General features: G+C 43.1%; 1 protein-coding gene across 2 annotated transcripts in view; it reads left to right on the forward strand.

Moving 5' to 3' along the window:
• LOC112235250 (transcription factor COE1-A-like) overlaps positions 1-14415 on the forward strand; it is a 103815-nt gene that overhangs the window by 69128 nt on the left and 20272 nt on the right. For both annotated transcript variants that reach the window (XM_042303329.1, XM_042303330.1), the window contains exon 11: positions 13240-13328. In XM_042303329.1, coding sequence (XP_042159263.1) covers positions 13240-13328 — 89 coding nt within the window. The remainder of the gene's footprint in view (positions 1-13239; positions 13329-14415) is intronic.

Here is a 14415-nt window from a genome sequence, read left to right on the forward strand (position 1 = left end):
TCCTCCTTCCTGCTAAATGGAATGGTAGGAAGGAATTGGAATGTACAGATGGTGGAACGCCTCATTCTAATCTACCCTAAAGATCAGTATTTGATTTATGTTGATTATAGGATTTTTCATTTTGCGCTTTTATGATGGGACTAGTAATTTTACTGTAATCTTAAATCCTAGATTAGTTGAACTTTTGGTATTATCAAAGTGAAATGTCATATACATTAATTGGTAAAATTCTCAAATTCAATAGGCAGGCTTTCCTGTATAAAAAACAAGTGATATTTTATAGGTCTGAGAGAGGGAGAGGGAGAGAGAGAGAGAGAGAGGAGAGGGAGAGAGAGAGAGAGGGGAGAGAGAGAGAGAGAGAGGGAGAGAGAGAGAGAGAGAGAGAGAGAGAGAGAGAGAGAGAGAGAGAGAGAGAGAGAGAGGGAGAGAGAGAGAGAGAGGGAGAGAGAGAGAGAGAGAGAGAGAGAGGGAGAGGGAGAGAGAGAGAGAGAGAGAGAGAGAGAGAGAGAGAGAGATTATCAGAGGTGGAACAAATGTTCTTACAGGAGGTTAAGTGTTCTTGTTCGTGATTCATACTACAGGGAGATAGATTACTGGCTGTCTGACCTCTCATCCATCCTCCTCCTCATACCCTCCTTCCCTCCTCCTCCTCTTCCCCTCCCATCATCCTTCTCCTATCCTTCCCCCCTTCTTCCTCCATCTCTCCTCCTCCCATTCCTCCTCCCCTCTTCTTCCCCTTCCTCTTCCTCCTACCAACCTCCTTCCCTCCTCCAGCTCTCCTCCGTCCCTCCCTAACTCATAGACATCTCCTACCCTCTAGTCCTGTGGATAGTGGTGTGACTTTATGAAACTCCCATGAGTATTGATCCTGATGATGGAGCTGATCGAGGTGATTGGGAGGTCAATTCCGACAGTTGCTGATTCTAAAGTTTATGATGTATTAATGTAGGTATGTTTTACTGGTTATGATTTAGTAGTTTTGTGATGTGATTTTATTTATGATTCACTTTATCTCTATCTTGCCCTCTCTCTCTCTCTCTTGCTCTTTTTCACACGCATACACACACACACACGCACACACACTCGCACACACACACTCGCACACACACACACACACACGCACACACACACACATGCACACGCGCACACACACACACACACACACAGAGAGAGAGAGACTACGTAGTTGTTCATATCTAAAAGGCTCTTGACTTTACTAACATTTAATATCTTCTGAAAAACCATAGCCCCTCAGCCGGTTAGTGTAATAAGCATGCAGGAATATAGGTTTTTACGGTGACCGTATTACCACACCGGCGGTCTCAGTAATTAGGCTTCTCCAAGCTCTGATGCTGCTGATGGTCTAGCTAGCCTACCGAACCTGTTAACTGCCTGGCACTCAGGACTCTATTGTCCCTCTAATCACTCTGACATCAATGCAAATGTATTCTACAACGGATTCAAACACTTGATCTAATCATGAGAGCCCATGAGCTCCTGCTGCGTAACATTTATATAGGCTTGGCAATTGTGTGAGAAAACAGAGTGATGGCCTCTATTAACTTTCCTAATATTAAGCACATTGCTTCTCTTTATAACAGGAGTACCTGGCTGGCATGAAAATGAACCACGTGAAAAGGATCCTCCGTTCGCTTTTCAAGTGAATAGATGACATGTATTTTTCCGCTGCCCCTTTAGTATATGTGTCACGTGTGGCCCTCTCCGGTCTCTTGGTCACCAGTCTGCTCGTTATGGCGCACACCTATCACCATCGTTACTCGCACCTGCGCTTCATCAGACACACCTGGACTCCATCACCTCCCTGATTACCTTCCCTTTATATCTCTCTCCCTTTGGTTCCTTTCCTTTATATCTCTCTGCCTTTGGTTCCTTCCCTTTATATCTCTCTGCCTTTGGTTCCTTCTCTTTATATCTCTCTCCCTTTGGTTCCTTTCCTTTATATCTCTCTGCCTTTGGTTCCTTTCCTTTATATCTCTCTCCCTTTGGTTCCTTTCCTTTATATCTCTCTCCCTTTGGTTCCTTTCCTTTATATCTCTCTCCTTTGGTTCCTTCTCTTTATATCTCTCTCCCTTTGGTTCCTTCTCTTTATATCTCTCTCCCTTTGGTTCCTTCTCTTTATATCTCTCTCCCTTTGGTTCCTTCTCTTTATATCTCTCTCCCTTTGGTTCCTTCTCTTTATATCTCTCTCCCTTTGGTTCCTTTCCTTTATATCTCTCTCCCTTTGGTTCCTTCTCTTTATATCTCTCTCCCTTTGGTTCCTTCTCTTTATATCTCTCTCCCTTTGGTTCCTTTCCTTTATATCTCTCTCCCTTTGGTTCCTTTCCTTTATATCTCTCTCCCTTTGGTTCCTTCTCTTTATATCTCTCTCCCTTTGGTTCCTTCTCTTTATATCTCTCTCCCTTTGGTTCCTTTTCTTTATATCTCTCTCCCTTTGGTTCCTTCTCTTTATATCTCTCTCCCTTTGGTTCCTTCTCTTTATATCTCTCTCCCTTTGGTTCCTTTCCTTTATATCTCTCTCCCTTTGGTTCCTTCTCTTTATATCTCTCTCCCTTTGGTTCCTTCTCTTTATATCTCTCTCCCTTTGGTTCCTTCTCTTTATATCTCTCTCCCTTTGGTTCCTTTCCTTTATATCTCTCTCCCTTTGGTTCCTTCTCTTTATATCTCTCTCCCTTTGGTTCCTTCTCTTTATATCTTCTCTTTGTTCCTTCTCTTTATATCTCTCTCCCTTTGGTTCCTTCTCTTTATATCTCTCGTTTGTTCCTTCTCTTTATATCTCTCCCTTTGGTTCCTTTCCTTTATATGTCTCTCCCTTTGGTTCCTTTCCTTTATATCTAAAGGTTCCTTCTCTTTATATCTCCCCCTTTGATATCTCTCTCCCTTTGGTTCCTTCTCTTTATATCTCTCTCCCTTTGGTTCCTTTCCTTTATATCTCTCTCCCTTTGGTTCCTTCTCTTTATATCTCTCTGCCTTTGGTTCCTTCTCTTTATATCTCTCTCCCTTTGGTTCCTTCTCTTTATAGTCTCTCCCTTTGATATCTCTCTGCCTTTGGTTCCAATATCTAGGTTCCTTCTCTTTATATCTTCTGATATCTCTCTCCCTTTGATTCCTTCCCCAGGCGTTACTGTTCCAGTGTCATGATGTGCATTATCACTTGTTCGAATGATACATTAATTAAAGCACTTCCCTGAACTGATATATTATCACTTACACTATGTAAAGACAAGATTAAATCAAGAATAGTCTGATGGGTGACAATATTAGCCTATCACTTGTGAATGATACATTATTACTTGTGAATGATACATTATCACTTGTGAATGATACATTATTACTTGTGAATGATATATTATCACTTGTGAATGATACATTATCACTTGTGAATGATATATTATCACTTGTGAATGATACATTATTACTTGTGAATGATACATTATCACTTGTGAATTATACATTATCACTTGTGAACTATACATTATTACTTGTGAATGATACAGTATCACTTGTGAATTGTACATTATCACTTGTGAATGATACATTATTACTTGTGAATGATATATTATCACTTGTGAATGATACATTATTACTTGTGAATGATACATTATTACTTGTGAATGATACATTATCACTTGTGAATGATACATTATTACTTGTGAATGATATATTATCACTTGTGAATGATACATTATCACTTGTGAATGATACATTATTACTTGTGAATGATATATTATTACTTGTGAATGATATATTATCACTTGTGAATGATACATTATCACTTGTGAATGATACATTATTACTTGTGAATGATACATTATTACTTGTGAATGATATATTATCACTTGTGAATACTAATTTGTTCTTAACTGACTTGCCTATATAAATAATAGTTAAATATATATATATATATATATATTATCACTTGTGAATGATATGGTATCACTTGTGAATAGTACATTATCACTTGTGAATAATACATTATCACTTGTGAATGATGCCCAGTTAAAGGCTAACAGTGAATTATTTATTTGTGTGACTTTTTATAATCATAGTGGCACATCTCATGTAGCCTAGCCCATAGGCCTATATGTTTTGATAAGGTTTGTATCACAACTAAAGTGGCCAAATAACTTCTTAAAATAAAGAACAGTAAACCACTTTACAATGGGTATAGAGCCTAACTGTGTGCATTGCTGCTGCACTTATAATGTGAAGAAATAGCTTATCAATGTGAATGTGAATGTTCTCATCTGTTGCATCAGGCTAATTGCTTAAACAGTTTTTGTGTTTTTAGTGGTTGTATTCATTTGGGATCTAGTGCATCCCACAACTGTCCCAGACTGTATTTGGAATATTCATTTGGGATCTAGTGCATCCCACAACTGTCCCAGACTGTATTTGGAATATTCATTTGGGATCTAGTGCATCCCACAACTGTCCCAGACTGTATTTGGAATATTCATTTGGGATCTAGTGCATCCCACAACTGTCCCAGACTGTATTTGGAATATTCATTTGGGATCTAGCGCATCCCACAACTGTCCCAGACTGTATTTGGAATATTCATTTCTTGCACAGAATATAATAGGTCAACTTTTGTACTATGGGGGATAGTAGATTGACATAGGCTAGTGCTTTTCCTGTTCGGTAGACCTACTCATGTTGTTGAATGACGAAAAGTAAATGTGGACAATTCATCCAATATGTTAAATATGTGCCTTGGAATTGGATAAGAACGTGCGCAGTTGTGTCCCCAATGTGTCTGTCTTCTCTTGTAGCCTTTCACGGAGAGCCATGTGAGTGAGGCATGTTTCAGCACGCAACTGGGAGAAGGGAATTATAATTATTATACTCAGCCCAAGGGCACAACAGCCACTGGCCACAAAAGGCGTGGATTTATTTAGGGGGCATTACAGTCACACAAAGTGGATGCAGCCGGAAAATTAGAGGCATTAAGTGCTTGTCAAATTGTGAATGAGAGACTGATGGAGTGTGTACAGGCTGCACCAAGAAAACAAAGCAGAGCTCATGCCTTTCATACAACCTTTTTCAAATCATCATTAGAGTGGCATCTTGCAGCTTTAGAATGTGTTTCAAATCAAAACACACAGGCAAACGTTTGTATCACAGGTAAAGTTGCATAAATAACTTTTAATGAAGCATATAGGAGGACCTGTTTCTTTGTTAACCGCTCAACACAGAACAGCTGCATGTGTTCACTCCCTCAAATCGTTTGGAGAAAACATCCTTTATATATTATTCAGCTATGTTCAATTGTATTCTTCATACTATAAAATCATATACAAATAATGCCACGTAATTCTAAGCAAATCTTGTCTGCTAAATGAAACTCGTGTAGCCCACAGACATATGTCATAGCCAGATCAGGGTCTAACATTTACATTTTACATTTAGTCATTTAGCAGACGCTCTTATCCAGAGTAACTTACAGTTAGTGCATTCATTTTAAAGTAGCTAGGTGGGTCAACCACATTTTACAGGCATATGAAGTACATTTTTCCTCAATAACGCAGCTATCAGTAGAGTCAGAGCTAGAAGGGGTTGGTCAGCAAGTGCTGGTTAAGTGTTCTTTTTTATATATTTTTGGGGGGGAGTTGGGGGGGTCGTAGTGATGAGGAGGATTGATACTGAGGTAGGGGTTCAGATGTTTTTCGGAAGATGGGTAGGGACTCTGTTGTCCTAGCTTCAGGGGGAAGATGGTTCCAACATTGGCGTGTCAGGACAGAGAAGAGCTTGGACTGGGCTGAACGGGAGCTGCCCTCTCGTAGGGGTGGGAGGGCCAAGAGACATTATGTGGCAGAACGGGTTGGTTCCTCTTGCTGTTCCATAGGTAAACACCGTAGTCTTGTAGTGGATACTTCAACTGGAAGCCGGTGGAGTGTGAGAAGAAGCGAGGTGATATGAGAGAACTTGGGAAAGTTGAAAACCAATCAGGCTGCTGCTTTGTGGATAAGTTTCAGGTGTTTGATGGTACAACCAGGGAGCTCAGCCAACAGCGAGTTGCAGTAGTCCAGACAGGAGAGGACAAATGCCTGGATTAGGACCTGCACCGCTTCCTGTGTGAGGCAGGGTCATACTCTACAGATGTTGTAGAGCATGAACCTGGAGGATCGGGTCACTGCGTTGATGTTTGCAAAGAACGACAGGGTGTTGTCTAGGGTCACGCCAAGATTCTTTGAACTCTGGGAGGGCGACACTGTGGAGTTGCCAACCGTGATGGAGAGGTCTTTGAGCGTGCAGGCTTTTGCTGGGAGATAGAGCAGTTCCGTCTTGCCGAGGTTGAGCTTGAGGTGGTGGGCCAACATCCAAGTGGAGATCTATGCCAGGCACGCAAAGATGCTTGTCACCTGAGTGTCAGAAGGGGGGAAGGAGAAAAGTAGTGGATTGTCATCCGCATAGGAATGATAGGAGAGACCATGTGGAGAAATGACAGAGCAGAGTGAGAGGGCCTAGAATCAACTGGGAGACACCAGTAGTGAGAGTATGTGGTGCAGACAAAGATCCTCTCCACGTCACCTGGTAGGAGCGGCCTGCCAAGTAAAATGCAATCCAAGTGTGTGCATACCCTGAGACCAGCCCAGCCCTGAAAGGGTGGAGAGGAGGAAAGAGGTCAGGGCATAGGGTAGTTCTGTGTGAGTGAGACCAGTGGAATCAATAGGCTGAGTGAATGAGTAGCAGACGTCGTTAACCAAAGTGGTTGACAAAGTAGTCCGCAGAGAGGGAGGAGGGATGGGAAGGGGGTGGAGGATTAAGTAGGGAGTGGAAGGTGGAAAAGAGTTTCCTATGATTAGAGGCAGAAGCTTGACATCTAGAGGGATAGAAAGTGGCTTTAGCAGCAGATACAGAGAAGGTAGAGAAGAGGGAGTGAAAGGATGATAGATTCTCCGGATGTTTAGTTTTCCTCCAATTTTGCTCAGCTGCCCGCAGCCCTGTTCTGTAAGCTCATAATGAGTCACTCAGCCACGGAGTGGAGGGGAGGGCCGAACCGGCCGGGAGGAAAGGGGACAGTCCGAGTCATAGGGTGCATAAAGGGAGGAGAGTAGGGTCGAAGAGGCAGAATCAGGAGACAGGAGGGAGAAGAATTTAGCAGAAGAGAGAGATGATAGGATGGAAGAGGAGAGAGTAGTGGGAGAGAGAGAGTGAAGATTGCGATGGCGCATGTCCATCTGGGTAGGGGCTGGGTGGTTAGGTTTGGGATGAATGGGAGGCAGAAAAGGAAACAAAGTAGTGATCAGAGATCTGGGGGGACGATGTTGCAGTGAGATTAGTATGTGAGCAGCCTCTTGTAAAGATGAGGTCAAGCGTATTGCCTACCTTGTTAGTTGGAGGGGATCGGGAAAGGGTGAGGTCCAAATAGGCAAGGAGGGGAAAGAGCGAGTTAGGAATAAATGAATCGAATGCAGACGTCGGGAGGTTGAAGTTGCCAGGTGCGAAGAGCAGTGAGCCATCATCAGGAAATTAGCTTATCAAGGTGTCAAGCTCATTGAGGAACTCTCCAAGGGCACCTGGTGGACGATAGATGACAATAATGTTAAGCTTGAGTGGACAAGTGACAGTGAAAGCATGGAATTAAATTGAGATGGACAGGTGAGAGAGGGAGAAAAGAGAAAATCTCCATTTAGGAGAAATGAGTAAATGTGTCCCACCACATGACAACCAGATGATCTTGGACTATGAGAGAAAACATAGTCAGATGAAGAAAGAGGAGCTGGAGTAACAGTGTTCTCTGGGGTGATCCATGTCTCCGTCAGATGCAATAAGTCTAGGGACGGAAGGGCAACATAGGCTGAGATGAACTCTGCGTTTTTGACCGCAGATTGGCAGTTCCAAAGGCACCACTTAAAGCAGATGGCCCAAGCTAGCAAAACGAAAGTACTAGAACAGATAAAGACAAAACAATGATGCTTCACACTCATGGAGATATAAGGAGTCCTCTAGCTATAGAATGAACATAAGGACAACTCAGATTATTGTTCATGTTCACCCACTGCTGCATGGCCAAACACGACTCCAACACCATCATTAAGTTTGCTGATGACACAACAGTGGTAGGCCTGATCACCGACAACGATGAGACAGTCTATAGGGAGGAGGTCAGAGACCTGGAAGTGTGATGCCAGGACAACAACCTCTCCCTCAATGTGAGCAAGACAAAGGAGCTGATCGTGGACTACAGGAAAAGGCGGGCCGAACAGGCCTCCATTAACATCAACGGGGCTGTAGTGTAGTGGGTCGAGAGTTTCAAGTTCTTTGGTGTCCACATCACCAACAAACTATCATGGTCCAAACATACCAAGAAAGTCGTGAAGAGGGCACGACAAAACCTTTTCCCCCTCAGGATACTGAAAAGATCTGGCGTAGATCCCCAGATCCTCAAAAGTTTCTACAGCTGCACCATTGAGAGCATCCTGACCGGTTGCATCACCTCCTGGTGTGGCAACTGCTCGGTATCTGACCATAAGGCGCTACAGAGCGTAGTGCGAATGGCCCATTACATCACTGGGGCCAAGCTTCCTGCCATCCAGGACCTATGTAACAGGCGGTGTCAGAGGAAAGCCCAGAAAACTTCTTATCTGAGCCTACTTGGTAAATATTTTCTTCTTCTTGAACTGCACTGTTGGTTAAGGGCTTGTAAGTAAGCATTTCACAGTAAGGTCTACACTTGTTGTGTTCGGCGCATGTGGCAAATAAAGTTTGATTTGATTTGATGCTATTATGTTCTTCGGAAATATATAAATATTTTCTTCATATCATGTTTCTTTAGACCTGTCTAAAATAAACAATAGATTTATTGTGATGGTGTAGGAAAATACGCCAAATAAAAATGTGATTCACATTTTCTAACAGTCCATTTAGTAGAGACACATACCAGCTCTACCAGTAGTACTACCAGCAGTACTACACCTACACCTGTCGACGACACAAGTTGTTCTGCTTCCACGAGCACATCCAATGCAAGCATCAGTAATTCTACATTTGTTGTTAGCCCAGCTAGCATGGACACTGACTGTTGTGAATCTGATGCAGCTGAAGAGCTACTGCCCCCTTCCCCGGGAAGCACTGAACAACAGACAGGGACGTTGGGCATTCGAAGAAGTGCAATTATGATGAGAACTACATTGATATTTTTAAAGTATATTTGTAAAGTACTGGACAGCTTTGTGACATCAAATTAATTTTGGTAGTCAAGATGTGTTGGTATCTCTAGTGATGGTGCAAAGCCATGACAGGGAGACATAGTGGAGTGGTAACGCGCATGCAAGCAGTTGCTCCCAACACCACTTGGGTACACTGCAGCATCCACCGAGAGGCTCTTGCTGCCAAAGGAATGCCTGACAGCTTGAAAAACGTTTTGGACACTACAGTGAGAATGGACAAGGCCCCTGAACTCTCGTGTATTTTCTGCACTGTGCAACGATATGGGCAGCGACCATGTAACGCCTTTACAACATGTGCTGGTTATCAAGGGGAAAAGTATTGACACGTTTTTTGAATTGAGAGACGAGCTTAAAGTTTTCTTTACTGACCATAATTTCCATTTGTCTGACCGGTTGCACGATGACGAGTTTCTCACACAACTGGCCTGTCTGGGTGATGTTTTTTCTCACCTGAATGATCTGAATCTAGGATTACAGGGACTCTCTGCATCTATATTCAATGTGTGGGACAGAATTGAAGCTATGATTAAGAAGTTTGAGCTCTTCTCTGTCTGCATTAATTAGAACAACACACGGTCTTTCTATCATTGTATCATTTTTTGTGTGCAAATGAACTCAAGTTTATGGACAATGTCAAATGTCATTTAGCAAAGCACCTGAGTGAACAGGGTGTACAATTACGCAGATACTCTCCTGAAACAGACGACACAAACAACTGGATTCGTTATCCCTTTCATGCCCTGCCTCCACTCCACTTACCGATATCTGAACAAGAGAGCCTCATCGAAATTGCAACAAGCGGTTCTGTGAAATTTAATTTAATCAGAAGTCACTGCCAGATTTCTGGATAGGGCTGCGCTCAGAGTATCCTGCCTTGGAAAATCGGCTGTTAAGACATGGATGCCCTTTGCAACCATGTACCTATGTGAGAGTGGATTCTCTGCCCTCACTAGCATGAAAACCAAATACAGGCACAGACTGTGTGTGGGAAATTACTTAAGACTGAGACTCTCTCCAATACAACCCAACATTGCAGAGTTATGTGCATCCTTTCAAGCACACCCTTCTCATTAACCTTTGGTGAGTTATTCACAATTTTCGATGAACAAATAAGGTTTTACATGTAAGATGGTTAAATAAAGAGAAACATTATTGATCATTATTATGTTAGTATTTGTGCCCTGTTCCTATAAGAGCTCTTTGTCACTTCCCACGAGCCGGGTTGTGAGAAAAACTCACACATGCCAGGCTTATAATGATGAAAACAACAACATTTGAGAGTAAACCCTGGTGCTAGAGGGGGTACAGCTGACCCTGGTGCTAGAGGGGGTACAGCTGACCCTGGTGCTAGAGGGGGTACGCAGCTGACCCTGGTGCTAGAGGGGGTACGCAGCTGACCCTGGTGCTAGAGGGGGTACGCAGCTGACCCTGGTGCTAGAGGGGGTACGCAGCTGACCCTGGTGCTAGAGGGGGTACGCAGCTGACCCTGGTGCTAGAGGGGGTACAGCTGACCCTGGTGCTAGAGGGGGTACAGCTGACCCTGGTGCTAGAGGGGGTACAGCTGACCCTGGTGCTAGAGGGTACGCAGCTGACCCTGGTGCTAGAGGGGGTACGCAGCTGACCCTGGTGCTAGAGGGGGTACGCAGCTGACCCTGGTGCTAGAGGGGATACGCAGCTGACGCTGGTGCTAGAGGGGGTACGCAGCTGGAGGTTGCATGTTTGAAGGGGTACGAGACTATAAAACGTTTGGGAACCACTGGTGTAGGCTATATTGCATGGGTTTATTATATATATGTTTTATGTAGATGTTCCAAAGGTCTGCATCAACGGCTGGTAGGCTGTGCTGGGAAGCCAGGAGATGCTAAATGTGTTTATGTTAATTAACGGTCAATTACTGTGAGACCGGCAGTTATTTGCTTGACAATCACCGGCTGACAAAATGTCATGACCTCCACAGCCCTACGCAGGACTAATCCAGGTCTGAATCCTACTTAAGGCTTAAAGGGGTCAGAGAAGACAACATTATGTCAACTGTTATTCCTCTGTAATAATTGAAGATGTGATCTTCTCATTGTTTTGGCGTCATTCATATATTTACCAGCTGCCTGTACTGACATTTCACTGTCTGACATAATCTCTTTCTCATCTCCCTCTTTTCTCAATCTCTCCAGTCTCCCATTTGCCGTGGTCAACCTCTCTCTTCACTTATTTTTCTTCTCTCTGTCCAAAACATTGTATTAAACAGCAAAAAGAGAGGGAGAAGGGGAGGGAAAGAAAGAAAGAAAGAGATAGAGAGAAAGAAAGAATGATATATACAGTAGAGAGTGAAAGAGAGAATGATAGAGATTATCCACACTTCATTGTACATCTGTGGTGTGTGTTTTCTGTCTGGGGGTCTATCATAAAGAACCTGGCAGGCCTACAGTAGCAGGAGCACAGTTTGTCCACTGTCTCTCCAGTGGCATGCTTGTTTCTGGGGGCCAGTGGGTCAAGCTGTCTCCTCAGATGGGCGGCGAGCTGTGCTTGCACCCCCAGGAAACACCCTGGCTGGGGCCTACGGGGCCAACAGACGGCAAGCAGAGAGAGTCACACTCACAGAGACTGTTCATACACATACTTCCTAAGGTTTTCTTCTCTGAGGACAATCAGCTGCTGGTCTGTTCTGTTTCTCCTGCGGCTGCTTTTATCGGTGGGTTTTCTACTGTATGAGAGTTTCCTCTGGCTAGAGAATAGAGGAATATAGAATAAAGGAATAGAGAATAGAAGAAAAGAGAATAGAGGAATATAGAATAGAGGAATAGAGAATAGAAGAATAGGGAATAGAGGAATAGAGGAACATAGAATAAAGGGATAGAGAACAGAAAAATAGAGAACAGAGAATAGAGGAATAGAGAATCGAGGAATAGAGAATAGAAAAATAGAGGAATAGAGAATAGAGGAATATAGAATAGAGGAGTAGATGAACAGAGAATAGAGAAATAGAGAATAGAGGAACAGAGAATTGAGGAATAGAGGGATAGAGAACAGAAAAATAGATAAATAGAGGAATAGAGAATAAAAGAATAGAGAATCAAGGAATGAAGAATAGAGGAATATAGAATAGAGGAACAGAGAATAGAAGAATAGAGGAACAGAGAATTGAGGAATAGAGAATAGAGAATTGAGGAATAGAGAATTGAGGAATAGATAATAGAGAAATAGAAAATGGAGGAAAGAGAAATAGAGAATAGAGAAACAGAGAATAGAGGAATAAAGGGATAGAGAACAGAAAAATTGAGAATTGAGAAATAGATGAATAGAGAATAGAGAATAGAGGAATAGTAGAATAGAGGAATGAAGAATAGAGAATAGAGGAATATAGAATAGAGGAATAGATGAACAGAGAATTGAGGAATAGAGAAATAGAGGAACAGAGAATAGAGGAATAGAGAACAGAAAAATAGAGATATAGAGGAATAGAGAATAGAAAAAATAATAGAGGAATAGAAGAATTGAGGAATATAGAATAGAGGAACAGAGAATAGAGGAACAGAATAGAGAAACAGAGAATAGAGAATAGAAGAGAAGGAGCGTGAAAGAGAGAAAATGAGAGACAGAGAGAGACTGCAGGGGATGGGAAAGAGAAGGTGGGGAAAGAGAAGGTGGGGAAAGAGAAAGTGGTAGAATGGAAAAGTGGGAGAATGGGAAAGTGGGAGAATGGGAAAGTGGGAGAATGGGAGAATGGGAAAGTGGGAAAGTGGGAGAATGGGAAAGTGGAAGAAAGGTTCAGAGGGATAATTCCAGCCCTGGTCTGCTCTGTTCATACTCTTATGTTTAAATATGCATGTTAAAGCTTAGCTTATTCAATTACCATCACTATGAGTTCTGTCAGTGTTCTCAGAGTGATATTACTCTCTCTCTCTCTCGCTCTCTCTCTCGCTCTCTCTCTCTCTTCCTCTCTCTCTCTCTTCCTCTCTCTCTCTCTCTGTATCCCACTCTCTCTCTCTCTCTCTCTCTCTCTCTCTCTCTCTCTCTCTCTCTCTCTCTCCTCTTCCTCTCTCCGCAGCGTTGAATGAGCCCACTATAGATTACGGCTTCCAGAGGTTACAGAAGGTCATCCCCAGACATCCAGGAGACCAGGAGAGACTGCCTAAGGTCAGCATACACACATACACACATTCACACCCATACCCACCACACACATACACCCATACACACATGCACATACACACACACACACACATACACACACACGCACAAAGAAAGGAAGGAAGAGGAGTGGGAGGAGAGCAGGGAGAGGAGAGGGGGAGACAAAGAGTAGGGAAGTAGAGGGGGAGGAGGAGAAGGGGGAGGGGAGGTATACAGGCGTCCATCATGGTTCAGTCAGTCAGCTGAGGAGTCAGTGGATCGAAAAACTGTCCAGCTGAGTGTTCTTACTGAAGCTTGATTGGTCGTCCAGCACTGAAAGACAGCAGGGGAGGGTAGAGAACAGGTGTAGGAGGTTAAGAGAGAAATCACCTCTCCCTCACTCTGGGTCATGTCTGGTGGTGAGGTCTGTGGAACAAATCAGCACTCATACCCTGAGATACTTGATACGTATGGCCCCTGATCTTTAGACTAACAACCTCCTGTATCTCCTCCCCTCCACTCTCTCTCCCTCCCCCCTCTGTTTCCCTCCTCCAATAAATGAACAGCGGTAGATAGGTACACTCTTAGAAAAAAGTGTTCTATCTAGAACCTAAAATTGTTCTTCGACTGTCCCCATAGGAGAACCCTTTGGAGAACCCTTTTTGGTTCCAGGTAGAACCCTTTTTGGTTCCATGTAGGATTCCCAGAGGGTTCTACATGGAACCCAAAAGGGATATGCGTGGAACCAAAAAGGGGTTACCCCTGGAACCAAAAAAGGGTTATGCTATGGGAACAGCCGAAGAACCCCTTTGGAACCCTTTTTTTCTAAGAGCGTAGGTAGGTAGGTAGGTAGGTAGGTAGGTAGGTAGGTAGGTAGGTAGGTAGGTAGGTAGGTAGGTAGGTACCAGTCAAAGGTTTGGACACCTACTCATTCAAGGGTTTTTCTTTATTTTTTACTGTTTTCTACATTGTAAAATAATAGTGAACACATCAAAACTATGAAATAACACATGTGGAATCATGTAGTAACCGACTGCACTTGAAAAAACTTTCAAAGTTCTTGAAATTTTCCGTATTGACTGACCATCATGTCTAAAGTAATGATGGACTGTCA

Source organism: Oncorhynchus tshawytscha, linkage group LG21, assembly GCF_018296145.1.
Source record: "Oncorhynchus tshawytscha isolate Ot180627B linkage group LG21, Otsh_v2.0, whole genome shotgun sequence".
NCBI classification, from domain to species: Eukaryota; Metazoa; Chordata; class Actinopteri; order Salmoniformes; family Salmonidae; genus Oncorhynchus; species Oncorhynchus tshawytscha.